At 47.7% G+C, this 20416-nt stretch overlaps 1 protein-coding gene across 2 annotated transcripts in view; it reads left to right on the top strand.

The window, feature by feature from the left end:
- The window catches only part of Rap1gap2 (RAP1 GTPase activating protein 2), a 180070-nt gene that overhangs the window by 40148 nt on the left and 119506 nt on the right, over positions 1-20416 (top strand). Inside the window, exon 1 of one of the 2 annotated variants that reach the window (XM_077800503.1) lies at positions 8058-8174. The exons of the other annotated variant lie outside the window; for it this stretch is intronic. Within the exon in view, the coding sequence (XP_077656629.1) occupies positions 8068-8174 (107 nt within the window). The 5' untranslated portion in view covers positions 8058-8067. Of the gene's footprint in view, positions 1-8057; positions 8175-20416 lie in introns of those variants that run through there. 2 annotated transcript variants of the gene reach the window in all.

Here is a 20416-nt window from a genome sequence, read left to right as displayed (position 1 = left end):
CATTAACACATCAATGAGTTAGAGTCCAGAGTCTGTTGTGGAGGAAATCCTTGTGGGCTAAGCAGAGAGGATTTGATTACACCCCTCAGTAGTGGCAGTCTCCTTCCCCCTCCCCCTCACACTGGAAAAACTATTCAATCCACAGTTATTCAGGGACCGATGGAAGAAAGAGATTAGTTCAGGTGACAGGGAAACAAATGAGAATTTACCAGGATTTGAGTAGATGGGCCCCTAATCTATGGGGTGTGTGTGTGTGTGTGTGTGTGTGTGTGTGTGTGTGTGTGTGTTGTTTGGGATTGAAGCTAGGGCCTCCTGCTTGCTAGGTAAATGCTCTGCCACTGAGCCACATCTCCAACCCCCCAACCTGTGCCTTTTTTGGTTGACCAGATGTGTGAGTAGTGTCTGCGGTCCACGTGATGATCCCCATGTGGTTGAATCAAAGGTGACCAGAGGCCCTATTCTTCTGGTCTCGGCTTGTACACTGCCTGGCACCCCCATCCCTGAGCACCTGGCTCACTGCAGCGGCCCCTCGCTTGAACCGTGGGAAACCCACACTCTCACACATAGCAGCGCCCCAGTGTTTCCTAAAACTCGTGTACATTGCAAATATATCCAAGTCAGGAGGGGAGAGGGAAAGCAAAGAGGGGTTCTGCAGTTGGGGTCAGAAACCCCTTTGGTGCTTGCTTCTCATTTCTATCAAGCTTTGTTATTTGGATTCCCAGTGAATGGCAGGGACAGACACAGCAGTCCCTGGGAGCACAAGGATGCAGCGCAGCACAGGGAGCTGGGCCAGTTACAAAGCGCTGGAGGGTGCTTTCACAGGCACTCTTATTTAGCATTTTTGATAAGTTTATTATTTTATTATTATGATGAATTTTTTTTTCACTGCTGGGGATTGAACCCAGGGCCTCACACATGCTAGGCAAGTGCTCTGCCACTGAGTTAAACACCCGGCCCCTATCTTTTCATTTTATTTGCAAAATTAAAATAGACCTTACACAAAATTCATGAATAGTTGGGTGCAGTGGTGCATGCCTATAATCCCAGCAGCTCGGGAGGATGAGGCAGGGAAATCGTGAGTTCAAAGCCAGTCTCAGCAAATTAGCGAGGCACTTAGCAACTCAGCGAGACCCTGTCTCTAAATAAAATATATATAAAAAAAGACTGGGGATATGGGTTAGTGGTTAAGCACCCCTGGGTTCAATCCCCAGTACCCCCCCAAAAATCATGAACAGAAAAAAATAATATTTTAAGCTGTTCATTATTGTCTGTTTCCCCCCCATTATGAGCATTATCTTTTAAGGTGGAAATTGTGTGGCTTACAAAGTAAACAGAAAATAGTAAAAATATTAAAGAAGTAAATAGAAAATAGCAACAGTAAAGTATCACGAGCTCCTTGCCCCACCCCCATCAATTTCAACAATCACCAACAATCTGCCTTTTTTGGGGGAGTGCTGGGAATCAAACTCAGTGCCTTGCACGTGCTAAGCATGTGTCCTACCACAGGCCTACATCCCCAGTCTCCTCTGCCATTTTTGTTTCATCTTGTCTCCTCTCCTCGGTCTACATCCCCACTCTATTCTCGTTATTACTGTTAGTATCGGTTTTGACTATTTTTTTTGAAGTAAAATTTACATGCATTGAAATGCACAAAACATAATCCTACATTTGGGCAAATGGACCCTCCGTGCCATTCCGATACAGAAGACTTCCATCTATCCAGAAAAATCTCACACAATATGAGGCAGCCACCATTCTTATTTATTTTTTTTTTTGCACTTTAGATGGTCTGTTTTAAAATTTCTTATAAATGGAATCCTATAGGAAGTGCATTTTATGTCTGGTTTCTTTCACTCAGCATGATGTTTCTGAAATTCATACATGGGATTGTGTGTATCATTTTATTGTTGAATGGTTTTCTACTGGGTGGATGGACCACAATTTGTTTAGATACCTGGGCTATTTTCAGACTTTGTCTATTTTGAATAAAAACTGCTGTGTACATTTTTTTTTAAAGAGAGAGTGAGAGAGGAGAGAGAGAGAGAGAGAGAGAGAGAGAGAGAGAGAGAGAGAGAGAGAGAATTTTTAATATTTATTTTTTAGTTCTCGGCGGACACAACATCTTTGTTGGTATGTGGTGCTGAGGATCGAACCCGGGCTGCACGCATGCCAGGCGAGCGCGCTACCGTTTGAGCCACATCCCCAGCCCTGTACATTTTCATACAAATCTTTGTGTGGACCTTATATATTCACTGGAGTCCTTGAGATAACCCTAGGAGGAGGGCACTGTGTGTACTCCCATTTTACAGATGAAGAGACTGAGGCACAGAGAGGTTAATGGTTAGCCAGAGGCCACGTAGATAGTAAAAACTGAAGGTGGGATTCCAACTCAGGCTTTTTTATTGGCAAGGTCTGTGGTTTTATTTCCTCACTGTGGTGTCTTTGCTCCACAGCTATTTGGGGACACTAAGTGCGGGGGCCAAATGGGTCTCTCACTTCAATGACTTGTCAGTTCAAAACTGCGTTTCAGTTCACTAGAGTAGTTGATATTGATAGTGATTCTGAGTCACCTTGAAAAGCTTCCTAAACATGTCTTTGAAAAGGACAACAGTACATAAGACATTTTAGAGAAATTTCTAGGCAAGGTCATTACAATAACAGCAAACTAGCAAGCAAGCAAGCAAACACAAAGTTTTGCTCCTCAGAGCTCTAGTTGACTGGAAATTTCATTTAAGCGTAATTCGTCATCTCCCAAAGAAGCCAGGCACAGACTGCGTTACTGGGCATATAAAACAGTATATAAATAATACATGCATAAAGAAACCACTCTGTTCTTTGTAGAGCCAAACAGAATAGACTTTTGGAGAGTCTGCTGGTTCTTGCTTTGAAGGATGCTGTTGCTAAGCAATGTTGCTAATATTATGGAAAGACAGCATCCCTTCCGGCTTCCCACTCAGGCCCAGAGACCCTAGCACTGGAAGTGGCTTTGCGGGTAGCAGTAGCTTGGAGTTTTGGTTAATCAGTGAGACGGAGGCCAGGGGACACTGGTTGTGAGACAGACTGTGCTGCAGACAGCCTGAGCTCCTAATTTTCTGGAGTGGCCCCTGGGTAGAACATTTCTTCATGTTCTTCAGAAATGTTACACTCAGAAGAATCCTTTAAAATCCTTTCAAATGTTTCCACTGTCATGTAGCTTTATAGAAATTTAAAAATTCATAAAATGAGAGAAAGGGGGGGGAGAGAGAGAGAGAGAGAGAGAGAGAGAGACACCAGGTGTACACATGTAATTCCAGCTACTCAGGGGGCTGAGCAGGAGGATTCCAAGTTTGAGGCTAGCCTGGACAACTTATTGAGAACCTGTCTCAAAAAAAAAAAAAAAGGTGTAGCTCAGTGGTAGTAGAGCACTGGCCTGGCATGTACAAAGCCCTGGGTGGGGGGAGAGACAAAGAGAGAGAGATTTTAAATACCTCCAGTAACCAAAGCAATATATGAAAAAACAAAACAAAACAAAGAAACCAAAACCCAAAACAAAAACAACTCCTTTTTTCTTTCTCTACCAGCTTTTTGTAACTCCTCAATAGAAAACCAACAAAGTCCTGATCAATAGCCAATAGCACACAATACTGGCTTCTCTTGATGACTGCAGGTACCACCTGACGGGCAGCCCCAGGGCTGGACACTCATTGTTGAGTGGGAACTGTGGGTTTCCTCAGTGGGATTTCTTTCCTGGGCTTGGAAATGCCATACAAGTCATCAAGATCTGTTTTAAAACCCAAGCCAATTTATTATCCGATCCTCTGCTTAATAGATGTCTGGCTCTAGGACAGTAGGCCTGAACTATGGTCCCTACAGCTTGTCTTTGGTGCCTTCCAGCCCTCCTGGCAATGTGGAGGCCTCCTGTGGGAGTCACTGTGGGGTGGGCCTCTTGGGTGCTGGTTATGAGCTCTGGTAGGGAATGTTAGGAGCTGGGAGGAGAGTCGTTGTGTTGGCAAAGACTCTTCCTGTGTCTCTCTCTTTTCAAAACAGAGACTTCTCCCACACTTCCAATGAGCTTCTCAATTTTTCTTTTTTCCCCACCTTTTCCATCTCCCTCTCTGCCCTCTTTTTCCCTCTATCCCTTCCCACTCTCCATACCTTAATCTCCAGGAGATGCAACTGTGCTGCGTCCCAGCAGGGGGCGCTAGTGTACCTGCTTAGAGTGAATGTCAGTTTCTTGATAAGTGCAGGTGTGAATGTCAGTTTTCTGACAAGTAAGTGTGAGGTCTGAATTGAGAGGGGGCTTCTGAGTGATTTCCCCCAGCATGTGTGTTAATATATTTTTGTCCCCCAAAGTAGAAGAGAGTGGGTGTGCTTTCCTGTCCTGAGTTTATAACTCTTGCCTTGCTCCAAAGCTTGTGTGCTCCAGAGACTGGCTGGAGACCCTGCAGAAGGGGAGGGGCAAGGCATCTGAAGACATCTGTTTTTTATCAAAGGGCCTACCCTCTCTGCTCCAAAGCCCCTCTTGCTCACATCTATCTCAGTCCCAGCCAAGAAAGGTTGCAAGTCATTTTGGTGCAGAGCAGTGGAGGAATCCGGAGTCCAAGGTCGGGTGGGACAGGGAGGGAGCATTTGCTGCAGGCTCTGTCTGAGACCAGGGGCACTGGCAGCAGGGTTGATTCCCAGTTTCACATGGATGTGTCTCTTGGAGCGGATTCTCAGGCACAGAAGGCCCTTTTCTTCAGGACCAAGCATGCGTGTCTGTCTGTCTCAACCCACTGGCCCCTTAGGCACGGGCTGTGCAGCTGTCTGCCCTCTGTTCATGATTAACTTTCCTGTTCCTGCTCCCACCCCTGACTCCCACCCAGGCCGCCACAATCCTTTGGGTTTCCCCTGCACTGGGGCAGAGACCCAGGCTGGCAGCTGGCTGGCACTTTGTTCTTGGGGATTGTGGGATCTTGGGGTTGTGAGTGGGGACACTGTGGGGATAAACTGCGGGGTGGCCTCGGACCTGGAAGAAGATCCCTTCTCTGACTGCTGTAGTCCTCGCTGACCTTGATTTTCTGTGACCTGAAGATGTGCAATTTTTGTGGTCCATCCCAAAGTGCCCAGGGATGTGGCCTTAGAACCTCTTCGAGTCACTAATGTGAAAATTGTTCCCTTTCAGATATCTTCTGAACTGTGATTTCTTCAAGGACAGTGTCTTAGTTTGGTGCAAGTATCTCGCTTACACCTCTCACTGGCCTATTTTTCTTTCTTTAAAGAAGGTGCTTTATGCTCAGAGCCTTCATCAGGAAACAGCATTGAGGTAGAATTTAACAAAACTGTATTTCTTTTCTTTCTTTTAAGTGTTTTTCTGTATTTGCTTTCATGGTCTTGATAGTGATCATGGATTTTCATTTAGAGTGGTAACAATATTTTGATTGAACATTAAATAAAAAAGCGAGCTGATTTAGGAAATCAAAGTAATAAGTAAATAATCAAGCAGTATGACATCAAGGTCAAAAATGGTGAACATTGCTTGCGGGTGGCCTGATTTGGGGAACCATTGGCTGGGATGCACTGCACATACTATGGTATTGCTTTGCAATGGGGTGTGTGTTAGCCAGGCTTATTCTGGGTGAGAATGGTCTTCTATTTGTTTCTTGCCATAATCTTGCACGAAGCGGGATGGCTTGTGTTAATAAATGTTGGTAGAATAGACAAGCCTAGCATAGATGAGCATTGCATTCTCCGCCATTGATGGATTTCCTTGTGTTTTGGTGTTTCCTCTGTGGTGTGTGTGTGGGGGGGCTTGGGGGCTGGAACAGGAGTTTGGCAAGGGAATCCTGTCTATGTCCCAAAGATGGAAGGCTTGAGGGCAGGGAGGAAGAGCTCTCACACACCCAGAAAATGTGTACCTCTTAGAACCTCAGGCATCAGGATCTGAGAAATGATAGTCTTTGGAGATAGCTTTGTGTTTTTAGCCATGTTGGGGTGGTGGAGGAGCTGAAAGGACCTGGAATCCCAGAACAAAAGTGAATAATGGAACCTGCTTGGTGGAAACATTTTGCATCTTCATCTCAGTGCCCTGCTCCCTTGCTGTGCACTTGGCCTGGACAGGTTCCCAGGCAGCTGGGAATGGGTGGGAGCCATCCTCACTCTCACCTGTGGGGGAGGAAGACCAGCTTTCCACAGGGATGCAGCCTTGCCCTGTAATGGATAAAATACACCCTGTGCTGGACTAAACCTATGTCCCTCATTGCCCTCGCTGCCATCCAGCTGAAGCTGCCCATCAGTTAACCTGTAGGTATTATGTGATACTGGGGCTGGAGAAGACCTGTGTTGGGACTCTTCCCTCTTCCCCACCTAGGACACTCATTTCCCTATTCTTCTCTCAGTGATTTTGAAGTCACTGCTGGTGTAGTTCTTGCAGCTTGCCTAGCTGCTAATCCCAGGGATGGGCCTGGGGTCACTTTAATCTGGTTATAAATAGATATCCATGGCTTTATCTGTGATCCCCCACCACACAGGTGGCTCAGGAGGGCTCAAGGCCATTGCTAATGGATGCTTCATAAAAAAACTGGGTGCCTTTTGGAAACACTCTGGGATTCTGTCCCCTCCATCCCAGTGCCAGCAAGAAGCTGTGGCCATAGGAAAGGCAGGGCTGAGCCTCTGGCTCTGGAATTCATTTGCAGCCCCTTCCCCTCTTCAGGATGACCCCCTTCCCTGTTGGATTTTCTGTTTGAACACCAGACTGTATAAAAAACAAGGAAAATTGCCTCAGGGAACTCCTTGGCCCCAACAGGACTGTTTCCAAAGATGGACTAATTGGCTTGTTTTAATTCCCTCCACCTTCCTGCCCAATTCCTTTCCTCTAGGGGGCAAAGCGGTTAGTTCTGCTTCAAGGATGGGAGGGGGTCTGTGAAGTCCCGCAGCAAATGGAAGTGGTCGAGGAAGACTTATCAGGGAGGCCCGGAGCTTATAGCAGGGACTGGCGGTGAACTCTTCCACAGGAGCTAACGTGACCTTGTGTGCTTGGGTTCCAAAGTGAAGATGGAGTTTGCCCTCGGTGTGGGGAGGGTCGACGCCGCGTGGGTGGAGGGGCCAGGAGGGTGGGGTGGGACGCCTGACCTGCATCTTCCCGGCAACCTGGTGCTCAATGTGAAGTTGACCACACTGTGTTGTGTCAAACTCCCACGGCAGGCCGGGAAAGCAAATGTTAAAGGGAGCTGACCCGAGCCGGTCCCTCCAACCCCTCAAGACAATCCTTTTGCGCGCTGCGAGGGGAGGTAGCCAGGGGAGGTAGCCGTCTGTTTAATCGAAACGCCCCCTCCCCCCAACTCGCGACCTGGCCGAGGACCCCCCCCCCCTCTAATTGCCCGAAGCCTGGCCCCGGGGGCAGGGGAGGCCTTCGGTTGGCCGCAAGTGAAGGCAGTTTCGCTTGGACGGAGGACACGCGTTTCCTTTCGGTGCATGTTTTTTCTCCTTGTTTTAAAGACAGTGACAGCATCAGAGAAGTATCCCGGCGGGCCGGGCAGCGAGAGCGCGTCAGCGGCTCTGCCTGGGGAGGGAGCCCAGGGCCAGCGGGCTGGGACGCGCGGGGCGGGGGCGAGAGAAAGCAGGGGCCGGGTGGCCGGGCTTAGGGGAGATTGCGGGCGCTGGGCTCGGAGCGGACACGGGCGCTTGAGCCCAGGGACCGCCGGCCGTGAGCGGGCTACCTCCCTTCGCCGGCGACCCGGCAGCCGGAGCTGGCTGCAGCCGGGGTGCGGGGCGGGGCCGGGAGCAGGCGGCGCGTCTGAGCGAGAACCGGGGAGCCGCCGGCCCGTACCGCGCTCGGAGCGAGCCTCGGAAATGCCCGCGCGCGGAGAGCGGACGCCGGCCGCCCCGCGGGTCCCGAGGAGACGCTGAAGGTCGCCAGGAAGTGAGCGCCCAGTCACCTGACCTCTGGGGCGCACCTAGGCGGGGCGGGGCCCATGCGAGACTGGAGGCCGGGGGCCGGGGCGCGGGCGCTGGGGCCGGCGCGGGCAGCTTGGAGCGCGCGGAGCCGGGGCGGCGGGGACGCGCGACGGGCGGGCGAGGGCGCGGCCGGGCACCGCCGGCGGCCTCGCCATGTCCCAGCCGGCAGGGAGGATGCATTGCCGAAAGGCGGGGATCCGTGCCGCCGTGGTGCTCATCGGACTCCTGCACAAATCCCGAAAACAGAATAAAGAGAAAAGGTAAAGCTGGCAGCGTCTCCTCCCCTGCCCTCCGCTTTTGTGCTAAATCCCAATTTTCTTCGGGGTTGACTTTTCCAACGGGTGTTCGGCTCGGTGTTAGATTAAAAAAAAAAAGACTCCTCTCCAGGCGTAGTCTCAGGGAGCGAGTTCGTGGTCTCAGAGAGCTTCACCCCAGACACTGGTCCCAGGCAGGACATTGGCTGAGTCGGAGGGCGGCTGGGAGGGCCCATCTGGGTTCATTCACCGCCAGGGGATATCAAGTCCTTCGTCCCCAGACCTCGTATTTCGCGATCGCAGAGTCTATCCCGAAGCCCGCAGCACGGGTAGCATTGATCCATCCCTGCCGACTGTCTCTGGCTCAGCCAGAGTAGCTTGATGCGCCGATGTTGCCATTTGCTGCTTTGCAACTTGGCTGAGCACGCGAGGTGCCCACCTGGCCAAGCTTTCCTTGTTCTGCTCTCGGTGCTGGCAGTCAAGGACCAAGTTTGGAGGTCTTTTTACCCCCGCCCCGCGTTGTATCTATTTTTTCCCCCCTCTTTGACTCTTGGTTCTTGGGTTTGCTTGAAAATCGTTTTCTTAGGCTATTTTCAGAGATACTTTGGACAACCCGTGGTTGAGAGGTGTAGGATTTGAGGTGAGGAAGGAGGTTCTGGGGCAGTTTCCCGGGTTCCAGCCCCCAGCTGCAGACTTGAGGTGTACTAGACCTGGGGAAGTGCCTATGTTGTTGGCCCAAGTCTCCCTTTTTTGCTAGGGTGCCTGGCAAGGCTTCCTGGCCACTGAGGGGTATGGGAGCCACTGCTGCAACTTTCAGTGGCCTGCTGGATCCTAATTCCCAGAGGAGTTTTGGAGTGGTCAGTACTGCACTCTGCATAAGACACAAGCTAAGACAAAGGCATTGGAGCCAGAAACATGGTGACTGGCAGACCCTGGGCTTGCCCAGAAGCTGGCTGGCTCTGGGCAATAGATGGGAGGGACTTTGAGACTATGGCATTGGTTACCCTTGTGGTGGGTTGTCTGTTAGCGGTCTTGTCTCCTTTCCCAAAATATAATGAGATGTTTCCCACTGCATAGGATGAAACTGCAGTGAAATGACTTAAGGTGGTTAAAGCATGAAATAACATCGAGTCACCTAGTGAGAAAGTTCTTCTCTTTTCAGTTCTCTACCAATCCTCGTGATTTCTTCAAGGGGAAAGTTTAAGGTTGGTGCTAGTCTGGCTTTAACATCTTTTAAACACTTGCTAGTGTGTCTTTCGAAATGCGGAGAGAGCCTCCATTGGCCCAGACTCTTTAAGTAGTAAAGGGTGCCTGACTAGAATGGAGATCATCTTGTTTTAGTACTATTTATTTTTAGGAATCCCCATTAGTTATTGCTGATGGTACTGATTTTTCCATTTGTGGCAGTAATATAAAGCCTTACTTTGTTTATATATGTATTTTGACATGGGGGGTCCCTCATTTTTGCCTAGGCTGGTTTTGAGCTCATGAGCTCAAGCAATCTTTCTGCCTCAGCCACTCAAGTAGCTGAGACTGCAGGTGTGCCCCACTCTGCCTGATAAAGTATCACTTTAAATATATGCAGTCACAAGAATGATTCTATTTAATAGGAATAGTAGTAATAAAAGTGCAATTGGGGGCTGGGGTTGTGGCTCAGTGGTAGAGCGCTTGCCTAGCATGTGTGAGGCACTGGGTTTGATTCTCAGCACTGCATTTAAATAAACAAACAAGTAAATAAATAAAACAAAGGACCATCAATAATTAAAAAAAAAAGTACAAGTGGTATTGAATATGGCAGAAATCCTGCAGATGATCTAGGGGTGGCTGATGTTGGGGTCATATATGCCTGGCAGAAAAGGCCCTCATTAGGACTCTGGAGACCAGTGTTTCAGGTCTAGGCCCTATTTGTCCCTGGCCACTCGCTGCCCTTCAACTTCTAATCTATAGAATAGAAGTGAACAGGCCAACCTTGTAGAGTCAGAATGATGTTGGGGATGACTGGTCTGAGACAACCTGGGGCTGCTTTGGGAAATGAAATGGAAAATGTGCTTGATAGAAAGGCACATCCATCAGACCAGTTCCTGACTCTGAGGATAGAGTGAATGAGTGTGTGTGTGTGTGTGTGTGTGTGTATAAGCCCTTGCACAGTGAGCTAAAACTCCCAGGCTTGATTCCTCCATTGACTATGAATTTATAATATAGACTTAAATGCTCTGGCCCTCCATTTCTGCCTGCACACAAAGGGTTTTTGAGACTTAAATGCACTAATGTGGGTGAAGATGCCAGTGAAAACTCTCAAGTGTTGTACAAAGATGAAAGGGGTATAATCATAACTGTTCTCATTTTTCTCTTGCTGGCCCCATGCCTCTGGTGACCAGTGAAAGCTGTCTAATGGTGATAATCCCACCAGGAGTGGTCAAAACAAGCCATGCACAGACCTAGGAGGCAGCCAGATGGGCCTGGGCCTGGGCAGAGATAGTCTGGGGGGGATACAGTGAGGCACAGGGAAGATCTGAACAGGGCACAGGGAGGGTTTGGCTGGGGCCTGGATGCCCCAGGACCATGGTATCCTGTCTCTCTTCTGGATGTACTGTGATCTTCCCTGCAATGCAGGCAGACACTAGGGCCCTCCTAGCACCTGCCTTCATCCCACTCTTCTGTTGCTCCAGCCATTCTGGTGACTCTGCTCATGGGCTTAACCTACCCTAGGAGAGAGGGATTGTTTTCATCTTGGTGCTAAATGACCTTTGCCTTCCTTGCTGTAATCTGGGGTTTCTTTGTCTTTAAGCATCTCAAGTCAGTGCAATGCAGCTATTGACCCTTGCTCTGCGGGCGCCAGCTGGCTACGGGGGGCCTGGAGCGGGCTGCAGCTGCCAGCCTCTCTTAAGCCTTCCCCAAACTCCATGCTGGGTGTTAAATTTGCTCAGTTCTTCTTCCCCTCTTGTCACAGGGTCAGTTCAGACCTGAGCCCCTCCTCATTCTTCTAGGAGGCTTGATCCATCCATCTATCTTCCCAGCACCTCTAATTGACAGGCTTGTACAGATAGCACTTTTGGCTCCTTGCCTTCAGAGTTGAAATGGTCACACGTGGCTGGCAGTAATATCCTGGTGGTCCTTGTCATCTTTCTTCTCTCTTGAAGCCACTTGAAAATATCACCTATTAGGAAGCAGGTCCTTTATCTAGGGAAGATGGTAATGAGACAGGTATCCCATACAGGCCTAGAGCTCAGAGAGACTCCCAGGCACTTTTGGTGGGATTGCGCCCAAAGCTCCAGCCTCTGTTTAGCTGTTGGAGAAATGGGTGTGGTGCTTATCGGCTTTGGTTTGATAGTTCTTTGCCAGAGATGTGGGACAGCTTGGAGGTCCTTCTCCTTTCCGACCACCTCCAGGGTTGCTGTTACATGGGATATTGCAAGAGTAATGTTGTGTTTGAGAGGCTTTTGAGCATGGTTCCCAGGAGGTACCAAAATGAAGTTTTCCCAGAGACTGCAGTTTGGAAACCACTGTAGTGGAAAGTTCCTTTAACACACTTTGATTGAGAAGAGCCTACTTTCTTCTAGACTTTGTGAATGAGGGTGAGGTCCACGTGCCTCTTTCATGGAAATAAAAGTGGGTGGTGGAGAGCTCCGTCCCCATTGAGGAAGTGGACACTTGGGCAGGAAGGACAGGAACATAATCAGAATATGTGTGTTCTGAAAGATGTGGATAAAGTCAGTGTGGCCTTAGTGTGACATTTTGAACCTGAGGTCAGTTAGCATAAAGGAAAAAGAAATCTACTCCTTACAGGATGTCGTGAGTTTGGGGTAACTCCAGTTGGAGGGATTATAGAAAGAAAAATATGGATTCTTCCATTCTTCAGCGAATACTCTCTGGAGGCTCTGCAGGTGATGCAGCGAAGGATGGTGGATCTGCTGAGTGTGATCCTGTGATCCCGCTGTCGTACAGTGTACTAGCTAGTGGGCTGTTCCTGTGTGGGTTCTTACAGAACACCTGTCCCTAGGGCCATTTTTTTCTTTCATACTGGAGATTGAACCTAGGGGAGCTCTACCTAGAAGCTACATCCCCAGCCCTTTATTTATTTATTTATTTTAAAAATTGCAGGTTTGAGGCTAGCTTCAGCAGTTTACTGAGACTTTGTCTCAAAAAGGAAGCCGGGTGTGGTGGCACATTCCTATAATCCCAGTGACTCTGGAGGCTGAGACAGGAGTTTGGCAAATTTGAGGCCTACTTCAGAAACTTAGTGAGACTGTCTCAAAATAAAAAAATAAAAAACTAGGGATGTGGCTCATGGAAGAGCACTCCTGAGTTTAATCCCTAGTACTGAAAAAAACAAAACAAAATTAACAATTTTTTTTGGGGGGGAGTGGGTACTAGGGATTGGACCTGGAGTGTTTTACCACTGAGCTACATGCATAGTCCCCCCCCCCTTTTTTAAAATTTTGAGACAGTGTCTTGCTAAATTGATGAGGCCAGTTTCAGATTTGCCCAGGCTGGTCTGAAAGTTGCGATCCTCCTGCCTCAGACTCCTGAGTCACTGGGATTACAGGTGTGCCCCACCGTGCAAGGCTAATAATTTCTTCATATCATATCCAGTCAGTGTTCAAATTTCCTTTGTGGTCTCATACAAGTTTTTCAAAGTTTTTCTAAGTCAGGGTGGAAACAACCAAGTGTGGTTGGTGTATATATCTTAATTTTTAACTTTTCTTCTCCAGCTCTTTTTTTGTTTTCCTTACAACTTATTGAATAAACAGATTTTTTTTAATTTATTAACTTTTTGTGATTCTAGGAATCAGACTTAGGGCCTCACACATGCGAGGCAAGTACTCTACCACTGAGCTACATCCCCAGTCTCTGGATTCTCTTAAGGAGTTTTCCACTAAGGATTTTGTGTATAGTGTCCCCTGGAGGTGTTTCTCTTGTTCTACTGTCCCCTGTATTACCTGTAAGTTGATAGTTGGTTCTAGAAGCACCATCAGCTTTGGGTTTGATGTCTTTCTTTCTTTCTTTCTTTCTTTCTTTCTTTCTTTCTTTCTTTCTTTCTTTCTTTCTTTCTTTCTTTCTCTCTCTCTCTCTCTCTCTCTCTCTCTCTCTCTCTCTCTCTTTCTCTCTTTCTCTCTTTCTCTCTTTCCTTTCTTTCTTGCAAGACCATCTATTGGTTGCCTGGCGGTCTGGTTTTGTGACGTTGGCAGTCATGGGTTGATTGGGTCCTGGGGTTTGTATCTGGTGTCAGAGAGACGACTTGTGTTCTGCGGTGGGAGACAGCCCTGTGAGCTGGCTGGATGTGGGGTCTGAGCCTGTGGGTTGTCCGGAGTCCTGGCCAGAGTCAAAGACCTGGAAGAGGCACTGGGTGGGAACCGATCCACTCCCTGTCGCCAGAACAGATGGCGGCTTGTTCTCTTCTTAGGAGGTTGCTGGGTCCTGCCCTTTCTGAAGGGCCTGTCTCCGGCTCTCTCTTGTCTGATGCTTGAATGCCACGCAGTTGGCTGTCTGTGCTTTAAAGAACAAGCATCTCCCTTTTACTAGCTTCCCATTCCTAACCTCCCTGAGAGTCTGAGGAGTCAGACCCTTGGAGTTTAGGGGATAGAATTTGAGGTATAAATGATTTTAGTCGATTCTTCCTGAGCCATGCCACTATTTTAATCTGTCTGGTGTCCTCTTTATCTATTCTCCGTATGGAGGACAGAATGGAATTTAAAAAATTCAAATAAAGCCAAGGTTCTTGAGGGGGATTACAAGTTTGAAGCCAAACTGGGCAACTTAATGAGAAGTTGTCTCAAAATAAAAAATAAAAAGGGCTGGGGATGTATCTCAGTGGTAGAGTGCTTGCCTAGCCTGTGAAATTACCTGGGTTGAATCTCAGTACAGGATAGAGGGGAGAGCTCTCCCTGAGTTTCCCATTATATTTGAAATGAAATCCAGTGATCTTACCTCCTACCACTTCATTCCTCACTCACCATGATCCTTGTGCTTCTGCTGCAGAGGGTTTCCTTCTGTTCTTGGAATATGCCAAGTGTGTTCCTGCCCCAGGCCTTTTGCACCTGCTGTCAACAGTGGCTTAATTGGTTGGTGCTTCCTCATTATTGGACTCCTAACTCAAGTGTCATCTTCCAAAAGGACCCCCGTGACCATCTAATCTACATAGCTCATTCTAGTTGTTATTGCTTTATCCTGATTTATTTTCTTCATGGCACTTATTGTTTATTGGTATGATCTAGTGTATGTAATACACAGCTTTTTGGCTGTTCCCTCCCCTAGAAAAGTGAACTGGGGCTTTGCTTTTTGTCACCTCTGGGTCCTCATTGCCCAGAACAGGATGTTTTCAGTCAATACCTGTTGAATGAAAGCAGGGATGCTCAAAGAGACTTAGTGGCTCTCTCAAGTAAAATGTCCCCTTTGCTTGTGTCCCCAAGGTCGTCCTTTTAATGGTGTAGTGCTCTCCGATGCAAGTTTCAAGGTACCTTTTCCTTACCTGAAATCAGGGCATCTCTCTCCCCTTCCCATTCCTTCCTTGAGATTTGAGGGAGAAATGCAAATGATCATTTGAATGTGTGCAGTTCTGTTGTTATTCCTCTGACCCCTCCCCTTCCTCTGCATAGCTTTGGGAGTTCTCTTTCCTGGGGAGAGCTCTCCATAAGTTTCCCATTATTCTTGAAATGACAGGAATAATGACAGGGCTGGCTGTCCTGAACCTGGAGCAGACAGTAAGGTTGTCCTTGGCTTTGGGTTCCTAGATCTTGGATCCTGAGGCTGCTGCCTGATAGGCAGAGGCAGGTTCCCTTCATTTATGCCAGAGAGGAGCCAGTAAGCATCTGAATTAGTTAACAGTCGCCATTAGCCCATATATATATATAAATTTTTTTTCCTTCTAAATGCAATTTTATCTCTTTGAAGCTGGTGTGGTGCACAGACGGCTGCTACCAGGATGTTGCCAAATAGAGGCCTTGCCAGGCCTGTTCGGTTAAACCAGCAAAAATCTGTGCAAATGGGGGCTGCTGAAGGGCCCAGGAAGTTTCTCAGTCATTTTAAGCAGATGAGGCCCCCTTTCTGTCCCCCACACCCTCCACCCGCCACCAACTGAGTTCCTTTCCTGCTGCATCCATAAAAAGTAAAAGAGGTAGGCAAGATGATTTCAGGTGGACAAATGCTTTTTATTTTAATAGCTTTATTACAAAATGAATCCTGGCAAGTGATGCTGGTTTTCCACGAGTGACAGTTACATAACATTTTAAAAAAGCAAATTTGTTTAAATCAAAAATTGCGAGTCAATTTAAAGAAAAGTGCTAAGAGACATAATCGTCAGGTGGCACTGTCATTTGAGGAAAATTGGGACGATGATGTGAAGATGCCTGAGGTTTGTTGGAAGGAGGGACCCATTTCCTATATGTTAAAATGGGCCCCACAGCACCAGTGCCCTGGGGTCATTGAGGGTTGAATGGTGGTTGCAACAAGCCAGCACGTTTTGATAATTACTATTTGCTAGGCCCTCTGCTAAGGGCTTACATGTATATCTGTCTTAATTCTACCAGTTAATTAATTAATTAATTATGTTTGTGGTGCTGGGGATCCAACCCAGGGCCTCACCCTAGGCAAGCTCTCTATCACTGAGCCACACTCTCAGCCCCTTAGTTCTTCCAGTTACTATCTTTGTTTCCCAGCTGAGGAAACAGGTGCAGAGGTGGAGGAGGGTGCTGGGACACAATCGGAGGTTAGGAGCTGGGATTTTAACCTGGCTCTAGAGGCTGTGCTTGGAACTGTTACCTGATTCACAAGATAAGCACCTGTGCAGTACCTAGCTGGAAGTGTTTAGGGCCAGCTGCTGCTGCTATCATTAATGCATCCAAGTGCAATGTATGTGTATGTGTGTGTGTGTGTATGAAGTGTGCGTATCTTTTTAAATTTTTTTTAGTTGTAGATGGACACCCAATATCTTTATTTATTTTTATGTGGAGCTGAGGATCGAACCTAGTGCCTCACACATGTGAGGCAAGCGCTTTACCACAGAGCTACAGCCCCAGCCTGACGTGTTTATATTTTAAGGATGCAGCTCCGTGAATTTGCCCATAGCTATTCACCCGTAGCTAAATCAAGTATAGAATTGTCCAGACTCCAGCAGAATTCCTTACACCTTTACAAAGTCAAGTCTAGGCCATTACCTTGGGCTTTCCTCTAGGTGACCTGGGTGATGTCTGAGCAGCTCTCAAACCCATACTAATGGCTGAGCAGGCCTGTTTCTCAAGTTGGTATTTCTTTATTCTTTTTTGATTTCTATTTGTAAAATAAAACAATACCTTTATTTAATTTATTTTTTAAATTAATTTTTTTAGTTGTTATAGACCTTTATTTTATTTATTTATATGTGGTGCTGAGAATCAAACCCAGTGCTTCATATATGCCAGGCAAGTGCTCTACCACTGCGCTACACCCCAGCCCCCAAGTTGGGATTTCTCAGTGGGGAGGCCTGATTCAGCCCTGAAGAGCATGGTGTCAAGAATCAAACTCACTGGTGGTGAGTGAACTGGGTTTGACCTTCTTTTCTACTTCCAGGCATCCTTAGGGCAACCTGCTGGGATGTTTTAAAAAAATTTTTTTTTTTTTGGTTATACATGGGCACAATATCTTTCTTTTGTTTATTCATTTTTATGTGGTGCTGAGGATCGAACCCAGGGTCTCACATGTGTGAGGCGAGCGATCTACCCCTGAGCCACAACCCCAGACCACGCTGTGATCATTCATTGCCCTTGGAGCAAGAATGGATTGAAACATTGTCACTTGCTTTTGAGCTTACCAATTGTGAACCCTTTGTTTCATGGAAGTTGGAGCACTAGCCAAGTCCTTCCTGGAGTCCTCCAGGAGCTGAGGACATCCCTGGAAACATGTGGTTCCATATGTGTCCTGAGACAGCTGGCCCTGCCAGGCCTCTGTTGACCTGTGTTTCTGAAGGCAGGAGGAAGCAGGCCCATGGGTCAGACCCTCCCCTCCCTCCCTTGTCCTTTCCCCTTCCTCTTTTCCCGTTTCTTTGCCATAAACGTCTCTACCAATCATGTAGAAGGCTGCACGGTGGAATCAGGCCACTGTAGGGGCAGCTATGGTCATGAAGCTTACTCCTGGGTGCAGAGCAACTTGAGACAGCCTCATGAGGGAGGCACATCTCCTCTCCGTGGTTTGCAGCCTGGGAGACAGAGTCTCAGGATAGGAGGCAAGATCCCTTGTTTTTCACTGTCCTGTCCTGCAGCCCCACAATGTCCTGTCTCCGAGAGCCGAGAGCAGGGGTGGGAGCACCTCTCCCATGTAGGTGTTTGCAGTCTGAGGCAGAGGTTAGCAACTGGTCCCTGCACATTCCTCACATTTTTAGGAAGCCTCTGCTCTGGGCCAGACATGGTTGCAGGTGCTGGGGATTCAGCAGTGACAAAGCCCTGCCCTGTTGGGACTTCCTTTCTCAGGGGGCTTTTCCTTTTGAAGCTGATATTTTAAAATTGGAACATTCCCCATTACAAACCTGTTTTTTGGTCTTGAGAAATCAGCAACTCTGGCAGTGTTGGCTGGGCCTACCCCCATTGTCTACCCCCATTGCACTTGAAGTGCCAGCTGCCTGCTCACTGCAACAATCCACACCTGGCTATACCTGGCTGTACCTGGGCCACACCTGTCCCACCTGCCTTAGCCCCGATGGATGAGAGTAGTGGGAGGCAGGAGGCCCAGGGGTGGGAAGCTCTTGGGGTAACTGAACACAGAGGCTGGGGGTTGTGACCTGGCCCTGCATGCCCCTTGGGCTCCTTTGGTGTGGGATAGGTCCATTGTTTGGCCTGCAGGGTCCTGTCAGCATCATGGGCTCCCTGCAGGAACTGGGCTGCAGAATAGTTTCTGTGAGCTTGTCTTTGGATGTTCTTCTTCCTTTACCTTTCTGAATTATCTTCAAATAAAATGATAAAAATTATGGGAGGCCATATATTACAGTACAAAACCCCAGGAATAATGAGAGAAGGAAGAGAAGTAGGAAGACACATAGAGCCCCCTCTGGGCATTCCCTGGGCTGGTACCTAAACCTCATATGGTTCATTTCATTCCCTGCACAGAACTTATTATTATCATTTCCATTCTCTGCAGAGAAGAAAGCTGAGGTTCAAAAATGGCAGTATATCCAATGTCACTTAGTTGGTACAGCAGCACAGATTACAACCCAGCTCCCTCAGATGCCAAATTCTTTGTCTTTTCTTCCCCTACCCGGTGCATGGTGATTCTGGCCAAGGTGGTTACCTCATTGCACTTGACTTTTACTGTGAAGGGTATTGTAATGCAGTCTGGAGGAACTTCAAAACTTTAAGAGCTGGGGCACCTAGTTCTTTTTTAAGGAAGAGATGAGACAGGCGTCCAGGCATCTGACCTTTTTTCTTTGAAATCTTGGTCGGGGAAGGGGGTTGGTGGATCCTTGAGTTGGGGAAGGGTGTGTCCATCAGGCTTCGGGTATTCTGCAAGGTGGCTTCTCAGGCTGCTGTCCTCACTAATTAGAACAGAAATTCTAGCTTCTCTGTGTGATCAGGAAGGTCCAGGTTACCTGTGCCCATCTGCATTTTAACAGAACATTTATTTTAATAAGATATTTAATTCAAGATGCAAAGGCAGAAACACTGTATAAATCAAGAGGTAACTGAAACAGGCTGTTTGAAAACTAGATCCACAAATGTGCTGGGAAGGGCTTTGAGTGTGACATCAACAAAGGCCAATTACTGATAGCTGAGAAGGTCTCCCAAGGACATGGCCATAGGCAGGACATTGGGCTGTGGTGTAAGTGACGGGAACAGAGACACCTGGCATTCACATCTTAGTCCCTCCCCCTACTTTTCTGGAAAGTGCTGCCAGTCCCCTCTGCAGCATTGATCCTCTCTTTCCCCTTCATAAATGCAAATGCAGGCAGCGGTCTCGCATATAAATGGGGTGCAGGTGTGTACCAGGCACTCCTGGGCAGTGGGCCTCAGGGGAAAATAAGATCCCTCTCCCTGCCCCAAACAGCCTGCCCTGCAGAGGGAGAGACCAGCTGTGTCCTGTGAACCCAAGACTGAAGCAGCTGGATGCTGAAGAAGGGGTGCAGGGTACTCAGGAGGTCAAAAGAAAGGGAACACCCAGGGAAGGCTGTGTGAAGTTGGTGGCATTTGAGGTGGGCCATGGGGACCTGGACAGGATTTCCGAAGGGAGAGATGGAGCCGTGAAGTACACTCTAGTTAAATGAGACAGCATAAGCAGAGGAATGGAGGTAGGGAATGCAGAGGACACCTTCAGATCCCAGTTTGACTGTGGTGTGGATTTCACACTGGGGAATAGTGGGAGACAAGGCTGTCAGGGTGGCTCGGGGCTAATTTGTTGTTGGTGTTGAATTCCAGAAAAAGGACAGGAAGCTTCTCTGACTCCCCGAAATGTACAGGGCGGTTTGGTACACCAGTTAGCATGCCAAAGCAAAACCAGTGTTTACACTTGAAAGAGAATTTTATCAGGTTTGTTTTATTGCAGTTATATCAAACAGAAGTATGAGGTCAGATGGTCTTTTTGACCCTCAAATCAGTTCTGTTTCTGATTGGTAATTTAGCTGAATTAGTCGGGAAGCATATGGTTATAAGTGACAGATCCCAGTTCAAATTAATGTAAAGAAAAAAAGTTTTTTTTTTTTTAAACTAGGGATTGAACCCAGGGGTGCTCAGCTACTAAACCACATCCCAAGCCCTTTTTAATATTTTATTTAAAGACAGGGTCTTGCTGAGTTGCTTGAGACCTCACTAAATTGTTGAGGCAGCTTTGAACTCACAATCCTCCTGTCTCAGCCTTCAGAGCTGCTGGGATTATAGGCATGTGCCACCATGTTACTTTTTTAAAGTAACTGCAAAGTTCAAGGGGGACAGATTCAGGCCTGCCTGGATCTAGCTTTTGAATGGTGTCCTTTGACACTGGGTTTTCTCTTCTCCTCTCTAGGCTGTACTTTCATTTGGATTGGCTTACTCCTCAGATAGGTTATCCACAAAGATGGGCAATGGCTGTTCCAGACTTACATTCTACATTTAGAGACACCAACAAGAAGAGCATAGATGTTTCTCAGTAAGTTCAGCAGAAGTCCCAGGAATGGCTCATGTTGAACTTAGTGGGCATATACCCATCCCTGAGTTTTGGCCGGAGAGATGGGTTATACCCATTAACCACATCTGGGTTTTGTGCTCATTCCTGATTCAAGGGATAGAGTTGCTTGGCTGAGGGCATAGGAGTTC

This window comes from Urocitellus parryii, chromosome 7, assembly GCF_045843805.1.
Source record: "Urocitellus parryii isolate mUroPar1 chromosome 7, mUroPar1.hap1, whole genome shotgun sequence".
NCBI lineage: Eukaryota > Metazoa > Chordata > Mammalia > Rodentia > Sciuridae > Urocitellus > Urocitellus parryii.
This window is presented reverse-complemented; position numbering and strand designations above follow the sequence as displayed.